This window comes from Aulonocara stuartgranti (assembly GCF_965226115.1).
Source record: "Aulonocara stuartgranti genome assembly, chromosome: 7".
In the NCBI taxonomy this organism is placed as follows: Eukaryota; Metazoa; Chordata; class Actinopteri; order Cichliformes; family Cichlidae; genus Aulonocara; species Aulonocara stuartgranti.
In genome coordinates this window covers 65,099,198-65,113,611 of record NC_138945.1, presented here as the reverse complement: position 1 = coordinate 65,113,611, position 14,414 = coordinate 65,099,198, and the positions used below count along the sequence as shown (strand labels likewise).

The 14,414-nt window shown below is 42.5% G+C and overlaps 2 protein-coding genes across 3 annotated transcripts; one reads left to right on the top strand and one right to left on the bottom strand.

Annotated features, from left to right (window-relative positions):
* The first annotated feature begins 6 nt into the window (after nucleotides 1–6).
* Nucleotides 7–7,013, top strand: fnbp4 (formin binding protein 4). 2 transcript variants are annotated; one of them, XM_082539959.1, is made up of 17 exons: nucleotides 7–230; nucleotides 679–750; nucleotides 869–999; nucleotides 1,277–1,451; nucleotides 1,859–2,006; nucleotides 2,099–2,195; nucleotides 2,307–2,651; nucleotides 2,731–2,923; nucleotides 3,018–3,157; nucleotides 3,238–3,342; nucleotides 3,682–3,815; nucleotides 4,817–4,977; nucleotides 5,148–5,449; nucleotides 5,553–5,670; nucleotides 5,813–6,006; nucleotides 6,206–6,363; nucleotides 6,508–7,013. In XM_082539959.1, the coding sequence occupies exons 1-17, from the start codon at nucleotides 107–109 to the stop codon at nucleotides 6,590–6,592; spliced, it is 2,682 nt and encodes an 893-aa protein (XP_082396085.1). In that variant the 5' UTR covers nucleotides 7–106; the 3' UTR covers nucleotides 6,593–7,013. The 2 variants fall into 2 exon arrangements, with proteins under 2 accessions (XP_082396085.1, XP_082396084.1); XM_082539958.1 differs by having other exon boundaries at nucleotides 2,099–2,201.
* A 93-nt stretch (nucleotides 7,014–7,106) lies between these two features.
* Nucleotides 7,107–10,903, bottom strand: LOC309710470 (piggyBac transposable element-derived protein 4-like). Its single transcript, XM_082539975.1, has 2 exons — nucleotides 10,783–10,903; nucleotides 7,107–10,080 (listed from the first exon to the last, which is right to left on the bottom strand). The coding sequence occupies exon 2, from the start codon at nucleotides 10,007–10,009 to the stop codon at nucleotides 8,249–8,251; it is 1,761 nt and encodes a 586-aa protein (XP_082396101.1). The 5' UTR covers nucleotides 10,010–10,080; nucleotides 10,783–10,903; the 3' UTR covers nucleotides 7,107–8,248.
* Between the last annotated feature and the right edge of the window lie 3,511 nt (nucleotides 10,904–14,414).

Below are 14,414 nucleotides of genomic sequence, written 5' to 3'. Positions count from 1 at the left end.
ACCGGAAGTGAAAAGCTTTTGTGCCAGCTCGAAGCAGCGACGTAGAAAAAAAGCAGTAATTAACGTCGCCAGCGAAGGAAGCAGGCCTACAAACACATAAACAGAGATGGGGAAGAAAAGTCGCCTCCCTGGAGGAGCCGTCGGTCGGAGAACTATATTGCAGCTTTCCCCACCCGGGAACCGCGGCGTGAATGTTGGAGAGAGAGAAGAAGCGCCCTCGGGATCTGATGGTATTTTATCTCAGTAGCATGTTAGCGGCAGGCTAGCCTAGTGCTAAATACCTGAGGTGCGAACAACGGGCTCATCTGATTATCATTAATTACAATAATACTGTTATTTTTATATTTAGCTGTCCAGTTACTTAACATATGCTGCAAATATACACCGTCGCTGAGAAACTGCAGCTGAGAGCTGTAGTTATTATGAATTATTTTTCTAATTTTAGCTTCTACCAGAAGCTATAGGCTAGTGCGCTAAGCTAACAGTTCGGGGAACATCATCACTTTATCTTACAAAATATGTTAGAAGATAGGATAGGATCAGCTAGCCAAAAAGAAATGGGGGAATGATCTGTGGGATCGATACCCTTAGACCGCGATGCTTTTTATTTAGTCTATGAATACCTGTAATGTTAAAAGCGACAATACTTTACTACAAAACTTTGGTTTTTTTCCCCAGATGAACAGGATGGGGATGGGCATAGATTCGTGAGACGCACAAACATCAAGGCTCCAGCAGTAAAAGCTACAGGTGAAGTGTTTTTCTCTCCCTCTCTCTTTTCGTGTGTGTTGCTGCAGTCATTCTCAAGCAGCAGATTCAAGACTTTATTTCATTTCGCTGAACAAAGCTTTTTTGCTTTCCCTTGTAGAGGGGTTGTCTTTGCTCGGAGCCTATGAGGATAGCGATGAAGAGGATGCGGGAGATTCTCATCGGTCAGCCGCAAATTCTCAACACAATCAGTCAGGTGACATCGACAGCACACTGGCCAATTTCATGGCTGTAAGTATGATGAGGATACTGTAAGCCAGTCTCTTATTATTTATGTTGAGCTAATAAAGGTGTAGATTAATGACAAGTAGGTTAAAGTCAACTTCTACTTCATAACTTTATAAAATTGTTTGTTTTTCCTGATTTTTCAAATAACTTATGCAGATTTTATACTCTCTGAGCTCCTTATTCATTATTAAATCATATACTCTATGTAAAGCCTAGTGCTTTGACCCGTGTGGTTTATTCACGCAACTAAAAACTTGCCGTCTGTGTTTTCTGGTTGCAGGAAATTGATGCAATCACAACTCAGCCAAGTTCAGATGATGCACCAACTCATCAGTCACTTCCAAGTGCTACTCCACCCAAACCTGAGGTTAATACTCAGCAGCCAGCTGCTGGTGAAGGACAGAATCAGCAAGGCACAGACTTTGAGTACAATACACAGTACTCACTAGCCGGCGGTAATTATCTCTGCTGCATTAAAATATCAAGTGTGCATGTCCTTAGTGAACTGATTTATATTTCTTCACCAAAAATAATTTGTATATTAATGTATTTATATTCATATGAAAAGAAAACTGTATTTTTCTAATGTTATAGTCTTGATTACATAAAGTATTTAACAATGTGCTACATTGATTATATAAAGAGATCAATCACGCAGTGGTTACTTTCAAAAGGGACGGTTTGATATTGATGTCTACTAACCATTAAACGTAGCCGATTTATTTATTTTTTTGTTAATATCTTCTTTGCTCTAACTGAGAACACTGGAGGGGTTTTTTTTTGTCTTATTTTGTTTGTTTGTTAATTTTTGAGATTATGTTTTGGTGGTTTTTAAAGTCCTATGTATTTGCTTGTATTTCAGTGGGTGTAGAGATGGGAGACTGGCAGGAGGTGTGGGACGAGAACTCTGGTTGCTATTATTACTGGAACACACTGACCAATGAAGTGTCCTGGGAGCTGCCACACTATCTAGCTGATCAGGTGCAAAGCCTGGGACATTATACCAACAGGTAGGAGACATTAAGAGTATTAAACAAAGTGTTTGAAAATTATGTTTATTTCTGACACCTGATAATTGTGGGTATTCTGCTTTTATTTATAGCTCGAGTGTCAATGGAAATGGCACAGCTCATGCAGGTTATTGCACAGAAGAAAATGCTGTATCTGCTGCCACAACAACATCAGCAAAAGAGACAAAAGTAAAGGCATGTTCCATCTGTCCCCAATTCAACTATTCAGCTAGTTTCTGTTTTGTTTAAATACTCTCACTTTGATACTAAATATGACTTGCACTGTGTTTTTCTTTAAAGGAGGTAATTGAAAGCGTTGTAGGCCTCACAAGTGAAGAGGAAGAGCGCCAGGGAGTTGCTGCAGCACTCCTCGCTCCTCTGATCCCCTCTGAAGTGAAGGAAGCAGAAGAGAAATGGAGGAAAAGACTGCTTAAAGGCCTGGATGAGAGTGAGAATAGCTTGGATTCTGACGGAGATGGCGTTCGTCTTACAGGATCTCCTTCTACCCCTCTGAGGGACTCAGACTCAGCTCCCATTGTCCAGAAAGATGGATGCACCAAGAAGCAATCTGGAGACAACTCTGAAGGTGATGAAGAGGCAGAAGAGGACACCATGGAGTTAGAACTGGCTCTGGAAAGGAAAAAGGTGTGTATTTAATGCAGCAAAAGGAATATCTTTGAAACTTTCTTTTGGCACACAGAATAATCAAACACCTGACTCTTAGGCTGAGCTACGAGCACTGGAGGAGGGTGATGTCAGTGCTGGGGGCTCCAGTCCTTGTTCTGAGAATAGCCAAGAAGCCTCCGGTCCTCGTGGTGTTCTGCTGAAGAAGAACCGGTGGAAGACTTCTTTCCTCAGTGCTGCCAGCCCCGACTCTAACAGTAGAAGCTCAGATATACCGGATAACACAGAGACCGGTTAGTTTAAACATTAACACATGAGAGAAGTGGGTGGAATAACATTAAAAAAAATTCTATCTACATAATTTTATGCCTCTCTTGTTTCTTGTAGCACTTCCTAAAGTCTTAGAAAGTGTTGAGGAAGGAGAAGACAATGAAGTGGAAAATTCTGAGGACAAAATGGGTTCAAAACCTTCCGTGAAGGAGGAGGGGGAGACATCTGAGCTCAAAGAGGAAACTCCTGAGCTCAAGGTAACAACACTACTACTATTACTAACAAACAGTAATTGTGCACTCTCTTTTGAGAAGTATTTTAATGGTAAAAAATGTAGTTTCAGATCGGTGAACTGGCAAACACCTTAATCAGCAAGATGGAGTTTCTTGGGATAAATAAGAAAGGGATCTCAAACTTTCAGCTGCTTCTGCTACAAACTGAGGTGCGTGGATATTCATTTTCTAAGCAATGTCATCCTAACTTCCATTTGCTGCTTTTCTAATCCGACTTTTAAAATATTTAACATTTAATTTTGTTTCACATGATTTTGCACAGGCACGCGGTAGTATTTAATATTTAAAATCTTCATAATAATTCATCATACGGTGTCATTCTGGAAACTTACTGTAATTACTCTTCCATATTACTCATCTATCCTGCAGCTCTTCTGTCTGTATCTGTCTCTTGAGCCCTTTAGTTATATTTTATGGGCTTTTGTCTAATTTTTGTCTCTGTCCCTCTTGTCTGTCTTCTTTTGTTCTTTATTTCATTTTTCCCCCAGACACGGGTTGCTGATTGGAGGGAGGGCGCTCTGAATGGAGTCTATCTTCGCCGCCGGCTGCAGGAAGCTGCCGAACACATAAAATATTACGAACTTAACGCCACCCCTAAAGGCTGGTCCTGCCACTGGGACAGGTACGCGCTCCTTACCTTTCACATCTCTAAACTCCCCAGCCCCCCAAAAATCTTACCGTGTGACTACACATCCCTCAGTGCTGAGGTTGCAGACTTTGTAACATGACTTGGGGAGAAGCTTAACCAGTCCGAGTGGATCAAAATACTTACCAGAAACAGACTCTTCAGGTTTTTGTGATGCAGTCCTTTGCGTACACTGATAAGGGAGCATCCACTCTGGGCCTGCCTGCTTCGTGTTAAATACACCTGCCACAGAGAGGACTCTTAGTCCCTTAACAGACTCTTAAGCCTTTTGTTGTAAAAGGGCATTTGTAAACTGATTATGGGTCCAGTCAGTGGAAAAACTGGGAGGGGGTGTATGGTAGGAAGGTTTGGTTGCGTGGGACAGCTTTGCACTTTACAGGACTACAACCCCCTGAATGCAATGCTGAAAGAGTGATGCCCTGGAAGCGACGAGTGTCACGCATCAAATAAAAGGTGAAGATGGAGCAATGACGGGAATCCAGCAGGTCAGACCAACTCTATTTCATATGTTTTCCTGTTTTTCCATTTACTTCTTTCTGACATAAAATGAGTTGAATTTGTGCTTCTTATTTTATGCCCTATGGTTGTTGTTGCTGCTGCTGCTGCTGATAATAATAATGGTACTTCCTCCCCGGCGTCTTCCTGTGTCTGGGAGGGAATGGTTGTCTAAAACAAAAGAAATGTGACAACCATGGTGTGAGCTGCTGAATGCTGCTTTCAGGACCTAGAGATGATTTGTTTGTTTATTTATTCCTGAGAGCAAGGTGGGTTCCCTATCCACAACCATAACCACACTCTTAATTCGGCCTTTGTTCAGGACAGTTAAAAGCACTGTCCATACCAACATTCCTAGTCCTTAATTGTGGCCATACTGTCCACTCCCTTGCCCTTCTGTCCCAGGGTATCAAGCTACACAGCAAGTATGTAGACCAGTGGTTGAGACTTGTGCCTTCTATCTCTGTTGTCCCACTCTCTAGAGAGCACAGGCGGTATTTCTATGTGAAGGACCGGACCGGTGCCTCCCAGTGGGATTTTCCAACAGAGGATGACAAGGAGGAGGACCTGAAAGATGGCGAGGGTACTCAGACACAGACTTCAAGCCAGGTGGATACCAAAACAAGTGCATCAGGTGTCACAGGTAAATCTGTTATTACTGCTGCTGATCTTAGACTAGGAGAAAATTACTGGGGAGTGGAAAGGAAAATAACTGCAATAAAGTCTGTTCAGTACATATTTCTTTACTGTAATTGCATAATAATGTTAATCTCCCTTTTTTTTTTTTTTTTATTGTTTTATTTTTAAACAAAGGATCTACATGTCCTCCTACTGCCCCGCCACCGCTACCTCCTCAGCCCAATCCATCATCCTTCTGGTCCCCATCCCAACCTCCACTTCCTGACAGCCCTCCTCCACCATCCAACTACCCCCCACCTCCACCACTCCCCCCAGGCTCACCACCTCCCCCACCTCCCCCTCCTGACAGTGATGGAGAGATCATGGAGGTGGAGATGGAGATGGATGATGACAATGATGAAGAGCCTCCAGCCCCTGGAACTGAGGAAGATGGCAGTGGGAAGCCTCCTTTGCCGCCAGGCTCTGCTAGCACGAAGGTGTGGAAGTAGTTATGATTATAATTACATTAGTGTTTTCATTTTTTTCAGAAGAACAGCCATCAGCTTTAGCTTTATATTGTATTTGTTGTCATTTACACAGGCTGTCGAGTCATCGGGTCCCCTGGGAAAGGGTCAAAAACGTAAAGCTGGTCAGATGAATAAAACCATTACAATTGGCAGCAGTCCCATTCTGTACACCCAGCCAGCTGCCAGTGCAGGTAAAAAAAAAAAAGTTTCATTACACGTCCATCATAATGAAAACAAAAGGCAAAGCTACCCTGAATAAGGAACAGTACATGTACACAATTGGTTAATTTAATATGTTTACAAAGTAGCAATAAAGTTTCTCCTTGTCTGCAGCCCCTCTAATGTCAGCAACTGCCTACTGGGGTATGCCGGCCGTCACTGCCCCTTTGGTACCTTGTGAACCTCCAGCTCCACCTGTCCCAGTTCTGCCTCCACAACCACCACTGCCACCATCTCAGCCACCCTTTGAACCTACTGGGGCAAAAACTCTGCCCACAGACAAGAGCAAGAAAACCAAAAAGGATAAGGTTAGTATTGGAGTTAAAATCAGCTGACCAAGAAGTCTTTCATTCCGGAGTGTTCATCATGGTTTGTCTTTTGTTAGACTAATTGTTCTCAAAAAAAAATTCCTTTCCATGAAGCCGTCCCTTTGATGCAATACTTAAAATGACATTCAGGAAAACATGCAGTTCACGTTTTCCATTTGACACACTTCTCTCTCTCTAGCCCAAGAAAAGTAAGACCAAAATGCCTTCTCTGGTGAAGAAGTGGCAGAGTATACAGAAGGAGTTGGATGAGGAAGAAAAGAGCAGTTCCAGTGATGAAGATAGAGATCTGCTCAACAAGAAAAGTATTGAAGAGTGGAAGCAACAGCAGCTCAGCACGTATGTGGTTATGCCCTTTCCTTTTACTTTAGGTTTTCATTTTTTTATTTTTTAAAATGAGCTTTACTTGTTTTTACTGCTTTCTCGCCCAGTTTTACTCTTATTTCAGTGATTATAAATGTAACTTTTTTTCAATTTTTACAGAGGAAAAGCTTCAAAGAATGCCAACTTTGAGGCACTGCCCGAGGACTGGCGGGAACGCCTGAAGAAAAGGAAGATGAACACGTAACATCAGGTCTGGGTCATACACTGTCCAGGCAATGTTTTTAAAAACCACTCCAACCACTGTCATTAGGTTATCCTTCCCCAGCTTAGGGTTTTCTCTAAACTTGAACTTTTACTTGTCCGTGATGAAGACATTTAGAAGCCCTTACATGGCAGGCCATGAATGTCCTCCTGGTTTTTGTAGCCACCACTGTAAATGTGCCAAATGTCTCGAGTAAATCGGTATATCAAGTGTTTCATGGCTATTTTGTATAGCCCCTTGTAGATGATCACCCATTTGTTTTGGAGGATTTTATTTTGAGCATTTTTACAATGTTGTATATAAAATGTATAATGGGATAAGCCATGTTTGTGGAGGGGAGGGGGGGGGGACTTCGTTGAACTTGTATATTTTGTAAAAAATTATTAAAATGTTTCTAAAGTGATCTTTTTTTTTTTTTTCTTTTGCATTTTTGTTCTGTTTTGTTTTCCCTCCCACCATCTCAATCACAATACTACAATGACTAGGGCATACAACTATACAAACGGCACAAGAGTGCATTTGGATCAGTCTTTTTTTTTTTTTTTTTTCTTTTTTAGGGTTTTATGACAAAGTCGATACTACATTCATTGTTCTGTGTGTTAGTTATGGGCAGGAGGAGACGTACAGAGCTCTGCATCTGAATCCAAGTCTAGAAGTACAAGAACTTGGGTGTCCTTAAGGATAACAGGCTGAACTGGAAGAGCAAAATGGGAATTATTGGGAGATGAGCAGGCTCTTTCCTAAGTAAGCTGTAAATCCTTCAGTATGTGCAGATGGAGACATTCTGTCACTCACCAGTGGTGAGTGCAGTTTGTACTGTGGTCTGCTGGGGGAACAGGATCAGAGCTGATGATACCCACAGACTGATTAACCCTCTGAGTCTGATCAAAATCACTACCCTTTCAGCTTGTTCGTGGCCACCTACAGATTAGGTCTGTAATTTTTAGTGCAGAGAGAGCAAAAACATAAAAACTCCCTCTCAAACTGTTCGTGGCCAAAAATGGCCACCCCTTGTTTACATTTACAAAATGCTATAGAATTCATATATATTAAGAAAAATGTCCAGTTTTTTTAACATGATTTTTTAGATTAGCATCAGGGCTGTTCATGAAAATCAAAATTTCATTAAAATTCTGAAATTTAACCCTTTAAATATCAGAGCACATAATCATAACTCATAAATTGAGAAAATCATAAAATCCCAGTTTTTTTCTAAATAATACATGCCATCTGATTTATTTGCTAACCATGATGAAGGTTAGATGCATAGCAATAATTAACAGCATCAATGACATTTATGCAACATTTGTTTTTCTGCAGTGGCAGAAAAACAAAAAAACTCCCTCTCAGACCGTCCGTGGCCAAAAATGGCCACCCCTTGTTTACATTTACAGAATACTATAAAATTATTATATATTAAAACATTTTTCTACTTAGACCAACTTCATTTTTTAAATGAAAACCAGTCCTAGTCATGAAAACCATTTTTATTCCTGTGAGTAATGACCCCAATAAAAGAAACTCCCACTTTGTTAGTCATGCCAAAAACGGCCTTTTATTGCTTGTTTGTACAAAATACATCCTCTTTCTGTGTGTGTGTGTGTGTGTGTGTGTGTGTGTGTGTGTGTACACGTGTACTCAGGGAAGGCAGGACACGCAAACCACAGCAGAGTGATCTTTGCAGACACTCTTTTCACAGCTGGAGCAAGTGGTTGCCGTTCTTCTTCTGTTTATACACAGTTCGCACCTTTTCCTCGTTTTGTTGATGGGCTTTGGGTCAGACTCTGTTTCTGATTCTGACTGCTGTATCTCAGCAACAATAGCAGCGGCTGCTTTTGAGCGTGGGGCACAAGGCCGTCTTGCAATTTCTGGAGTCACCAGCATGTAGCCCAGCTCCTCCAGGAACACCCTTCGTTTGTGGGTCTTGGCGGACTCCCACTCAGGATTCACTGCTTTCCACAGGACAAAGCCATTGTATGCTGAGATGTCCAGAAGATTGTAGAACAGAGCCAGTGGCCAGCGACTGGTTTTCCTCCGACAACTGTAGGTGCCGACAACCTTGTCTAGGTTATCCACTCCACCTTTACACTTGTTGTAATCAAGGATTGCTGCTGGCTTCTTCTTTTCCCCATCACTGACTGCTGGTTCCCTATGCTTTGTGCTCAAAAGAAGCACATTCTTCCCTTGCTTGGGCATGTAGGAGACTGCCATGGTTGTTTTGGTGAAGGCAAAGAGAGATGAAAGAATCTTCCTCTGTCTCAGCTGAACAAGCTGGGGAGGGAGCTCTGGTTTGTTTCCCCTGATTGTGCCAACCAGAGCTACTTTTCTTCTGAGCAGCTCCTCTGCCAAGCTGAACGATGTAAAGAAGTTGTCACAAGTGACAGTGTGTCCTTTGAGCCCCTCTGTCAGTTGTAGCACAACTCTCATTCCCTGATTAACTTCCCGGGAACTTCCAGATTTTCCTGTGTAAATTTCCATCTTCCAAGCATAGGAGGTTGCCACATCACAGATCACCCAGATTTTAATGCCATATTTTGCAGGCTTCTTGGGCATATACTGCCGAAATCCACATCGACCTTTGAATCCAACCATCTGCTCATCGACACAGACGTCAACTCCTGGATTGAACAGCAGGGGGAGACGAGCAACCCACTTTTCCCACAGGTCGCGAAATGCAGCAAGCTTATCGTTCCTGAAACATCTCGGGCGGGCGAGCTTGTCATCAAAGCGGATGTTAGCGCTGATCTGGGCGTAGCGATAGTGGGGCATTGTAGCACGGAATATTGCCCGTCCGGTCTTGTCAGCCCACAAACCACGCGATGCTTCATGCCTTGAGCGGTAGACACCAGCGAGAATCAAAGTCCCAATGTACGCTCTCATCTCCACATCATCCACATCCCTCCAATTCTCACACTTTCGCCTCCCATGCAGGTTTGTGTAGGTGCACAGCAGCTGAATGATCTCTTCTGTCACAAACAGGTCAAATGCAGATCTCAGGGTGCTAATGCGGGTAACTGCATACAGGGTGGGCCCTGGAGTGATACCAGTGGGTACTGGATTGTAGCGCATGGTCTCCTCAGCAGTGGGAAACCACTCAATATTCCCAGAACGAGACATCCACTCGGCCCCCGGCGCCCCGGCGTCTGCCGCTTCTCCTACCGTCTCTTCCATTAGCCGCTCTACCTCGACTGCTGTCTTTGTATCATTCTCACTTGCTGAAGAAGAGGAATCGGGCACTGGATGGTAATCCTCATCACTGGTAGCGATGCTGTCATTCTCTGAGGAGACTGATGCAGCATTCTCTGAGGAGACTGATGCAGCGGATTCCTCGTCATCTTCGCTCTCTGAGTGCCTCACATAGTCAGGTGCTTGAAGCAGTGAATATGACCGTCTTGCCATCTTGCCAGAGCAAAAATGATCTTGAAGCTGCTGGGTTTATTTATAGCTTTGACTATGACTTATGACTGCACCTGTATAAACCCCAGGACAGAATTACAAACAGTCCCAGTTTGTTGTTGTTTATGCTACAGCTACAGCTTTGAATTTTGCAGAGTGTCCTGTGAGTTCTTTCTCTGTGTTGCGGGAATTACTGTCTTGCGTGTGACTGGGTGCAGTAAGGAGTGTATGTGATGTGTGTGAGCATTGACTGTAGAAAACATGGACGACGCGACAGCTCCCTAAAAATGAAGCCAAAACGTCCCTATCGCCCCCTGCAGTATAAGTCATAAACCCGCCTCCTCCATGTTAGCGGATGGGAGTGGGGTCAGACTAAAATAAATTAATTCTCCTTAGATATTTTTTTCCAAAGATTTTTTCTTTTCTTTTCAATAGTTCTCATCACGCTGTTTGATGTCCAAGGGGTCTCCTTTCCCATAAGTTTGATTCTAATTCCTACCACGGTGACGTTAAATTGGGCTGAAACGTACGGTGGCCCTGAGAGGCCAAACGGACTGCAACTTCAGAAAACACTTGCAAAAAGAAAAATGCTGCAAAAAGGAAAACGCTGCAAAAAGAAAGACGCTGCACTGCAACTTCAAGAAAAACGCTGCACTGCAAAAAGAAAAACGCTACAAAGAGAAAAGCGCTGCAAAAGCACAACGGAAATAGGAAAAAAAGACAACGGAAAGCTTCATTTCTAAGGCTACATTAAACATTATCTTTGTTAGAATTACCTTTGAATGTATATTCCAGATATCTGTAGCATTATTAGAATCATGAGATTACAACACTAGTGATGTGACGTTCTGTATCGAGGTTTCAAAGCTTGTGTCGAGTAATGGAGAGGGCGTTTCCGCGATGGCTTGCTTCATTTATGGGAGGAGCTGAAAATGATGACTTCCGAAGCCTCGCTGCCCGGCTGTACCACGTGACTGGTTCATGAAGTGGTTCGAACTTTGCCACGAGATATGACAGCGATATAAACCCCTCAGACTTCATTCAAAAATGTAGGTGTTTGATGGAGAGTTGCGGTTAGTGAGAGTTTGGAGACCGTTTGGAGGTTTATGAGAGTGAGGAGAGAAAGTCAGGAGAGAATGGAGCCAGCTAAGAAGAGGAGGATGTCCTCCCCTGTGTGGGAACATTTTGATTTTATTCCTCCCAACAAGGTATGTAAATTTCTACAGAAGATATATTTTCATAATACTGATGGTGCAATACAATTTATGTTAAGCTGTCTTGACTTTTGTACAAGGTGAAGTGTTTGCTATGTGCCAGGGAGCTGGGATATAACAGCAACACCTCATCCATGCTTAGGCACTACAGAGCTTTGCATGAGAATAAGGGGAACACCGATTGTGGAGCAAGACCAGGTGAGCCATCAAATGCCATGATAATATAGCATGCAGTAATGTTACTAAATGATATAACAATATTATACAGCTGTAATAAGTTACGTGTGTGATGTTTATATTTGTGCTTTGTCTTTATTGTCTTTCCTCAGGAGAACAATCTCAAATAGATGAAGACCTGGTTAGCATGGTGATTGAGGACTCCCAGCCATTTAGCATTGTGGAGGACAAAGGATTTAAAAGATTTGTTAAACCATTAAATCCTAGCTATGTTCCCCCCACTAAAAAGGCCATAAAAGCAGTGAAAATTTAGTTTTTATAGAATAAAATGTGAACAGGCAGGACTGAGGCTCAAAGCCTCAGTGTGTAGCTGTCCATACCTCAACGTTACAAAAGCACAACTACTGTCCACACCCCAACCACACCTCACCTCACAGTAAATGATCATTTCCATTTTAAGCATTTCCAAATGATCATTTTCCATACTGCCAGTATAAATATACACAGTATACTGCATCACTACAATATACATGTTTTACACACTCCTTTTGTTGTTGACATTTACAGGCTGTGTGCAAAAGGCCACACTCTTCAAATTCATGCCAACTAATATTTTTACGTCCAGTAGGTGTCCTACTAGAGCAAATGAAGCTTCAAGAAGCTTTGCGCTGGGATGAACCAATTGGATGAAAAGTCAAGTCAAGTATGTATTTATTGTCATTGTCAAAGAACAATGAAATTGCGTTTGGGGCTTCCGTACAACCCGTAAAAAAAAAAATACCCCTTAAAACCCAAGTGTAAATATTTAACCCAGTGTGACTTCAGTGCAATGAGACAATCCTTAGCAACAACATGAGAACAAGACAGGTAATGTTCATAGGACATTCAGACAAAGACCTGAGAAACATGACAAAATGCAACAATGCAACCCGTTCAATATTATTATACTGTGAGATATGATGGTTGTCTATTTAAGAAAGAGGGGGGGGGGGGGCAGGGGGGAAAGAGAATAAAGATATAATGCACCAATGCAAACCAGTTCATTGCTATTGAGAAGTTGGATATGGTTATTGTCCGTGAGAGGAGGGCAGAGAGGGGAGGGGGGCAGAATTCAGGAGCCTCACAGCCTGTGGATACAGGCTGTTGGCCAGTCTGGATGTTCTGGCCTGTATAGACCTGTACCTTCTCCCTGAGGGCAGCAGGTGGAAAAGGTGGTACGCAGGGTGATGTTGGTCCCGCAGGATACTGTGCACCCTCCTCAGACAGCGAGTGGGGAAGATATTACTGATCTCTGGCAGACTTGTTCCAATAATTCTGCCAGCTTCTTTCACCACCCGCTGGAGTGCTTGCTGGTCGGCCTTGGTGCAGCTGGGGAACCACACTAGAAATCCATGCGTCAGAACGCTGCTGATGGCACAGTTGTAGAAGTTCAACATCAGAGGTCTGGGAATGTGTGCGCTCCGTAGTCTCCTCAGGTAGTAGAGGCGCTGTTGGGCCTTCCGTGCAACTAAGGTGATATGGTTGCCCCAGGACAGGTCCTCGGTTACAGTTACCCCCAAGAATTTAAAACTGCTCACCCTCTCCACCGCCTCACTACCAATGAAGAGAGGCAGATGGTTGTTATGACCCTTCCTCCGGAAATCTACAGTGCTTCATGAAGCTTCATCTGCCCATCACTACTGACATCCACTTAACCACAGCTAAAAAAAAAGAAATTTAAAGCAAACTTACCGCAACATGTTTCCTCAGGTTAGATGTTGAGTTTTTGTACGCTGAAACGTCGGTTTGCTTTGGCTCACACAGAAGACACCGCATTATATAGCTGTCCTTTTGTACTCCTTTAAAGTGAAACATGCTTTGCATATGCGGCCAAGGGTGTTTGTCCTGTTCAGTGTTAGCGGAGACGGTTGCCATTTTTTGATGTATTTCTTCCGTCCGTCTTTGGAAGTTGAAAGGCTTGGGCTACTCGGCCTGCCATTTTATAGTGGATCACTTAACAAAAAGGCTATGAAAACTATTACTATTTGTAGTAATTACAAATTATTTGAATGTTTGTAATTCTTTGTATTACACCCCCTGGCATATGTTAATTTTGTTCTGATTGTATATGAAGGAAACGGTTTCCAGGGCCTAATCCGTGGATCGGCTTCCTCCGAGGCGTGGACGTCTATCAGCAGAGAATGTCCCTTAGTCTGTAACACAGTCAAATATATTCTCAAGTAATATTCAAGCATGCCATTCAGCGTGTTAGTACGAGCTCGGGAGCAGCTTGGGAGAACAAGAAAACAGAGACTGCTTCAGGTTGTCTTCCCAAATTGACTCAACTTTATTCACAAGTACAACAGTTTATATAGAGGGTAAAATTCATGAGACAGCAGATTATCAGTTTAAACCAGTACAGACCAAGATAAGGGAGCGTCTTCCTGCCCTTGGGTGAAGAAGCATCCTTTGTATAGTTTATCAGTTCAGCTACAATTGTGATTATCTCAGCGACATATTTTCAAGGCACGAAATAAAGAGTTCTTTCATTAGTGAATTCTGAAACAAACCATTTGGCCTTCAACAGGCGTCTCCTAAGAGATTTAGAAACTAATGTAGCTGAGGGAGTGATCTCTGTGGTATTTCAACCTTGTACCAGCCTGTGATTCTCACACATCAATTCTTGGGTCAAAGAGAAAAATAACTAAAACAAAGGGGCCTTATTGAATGACAGAGTTTTCCTGTATAATGTCACTATAAAACAATATCCAGTAAATGCTCCCATGGTACTAAAATACCTAACAGTATACATGTTCTGTATACTGTTTCTTAATAAAGTTTAATATTTAAAAAAAATAAAATAAAATACTAGGCCTACCATTTTATATCTGGTCATGTGACCGCATGGCTACGTCTGATTGGTGAAAGAGTTACCGGTAGCTCCAAGTGGCGGCATGATCCATCCAATGTGTGAAATTAATTATTTAAAAAAGTAACGAGTCGAATTTTGCAAATATGGCGGAGTAAAAGTACGGTTT

What these genes read in the sequence shown, in the direction of transcription:
- LOC309710470 (XM_082539975.1), bottom strand. Translation starts at nt 10,009, where the DNA reads ATGGCAAGACGGTCATATTCACTGCTTCAAGCACCTGACTATGTGAGG.
- fnbp4 (XM_082539958.1), top strand. Translation starts at nt 107, where the DNA reads ATGGGGAAGAAAAGTCGCCTCCCTGGAGGAGCCGTCGGTCGGAGAACT. An exon ending in ACCGGATAACACAGAGACCG is followed by an intron (nt 2,924 to 3,017) that starts GTTAGTTTAAAC and finishes TGTTTCTTGTAG; the next exon opens with CACTTCCTAAAGTCTTAGAA. An exon ending in CCAGCCAGCTGCCAGTGCAG is followed by an intron (nt 5,671 to 5,812) that starts GTAAAAAAAAAA and finishes CCTTGTCTGCAG; the next exon opens with CCCCTCTAATGTCAGCAACT.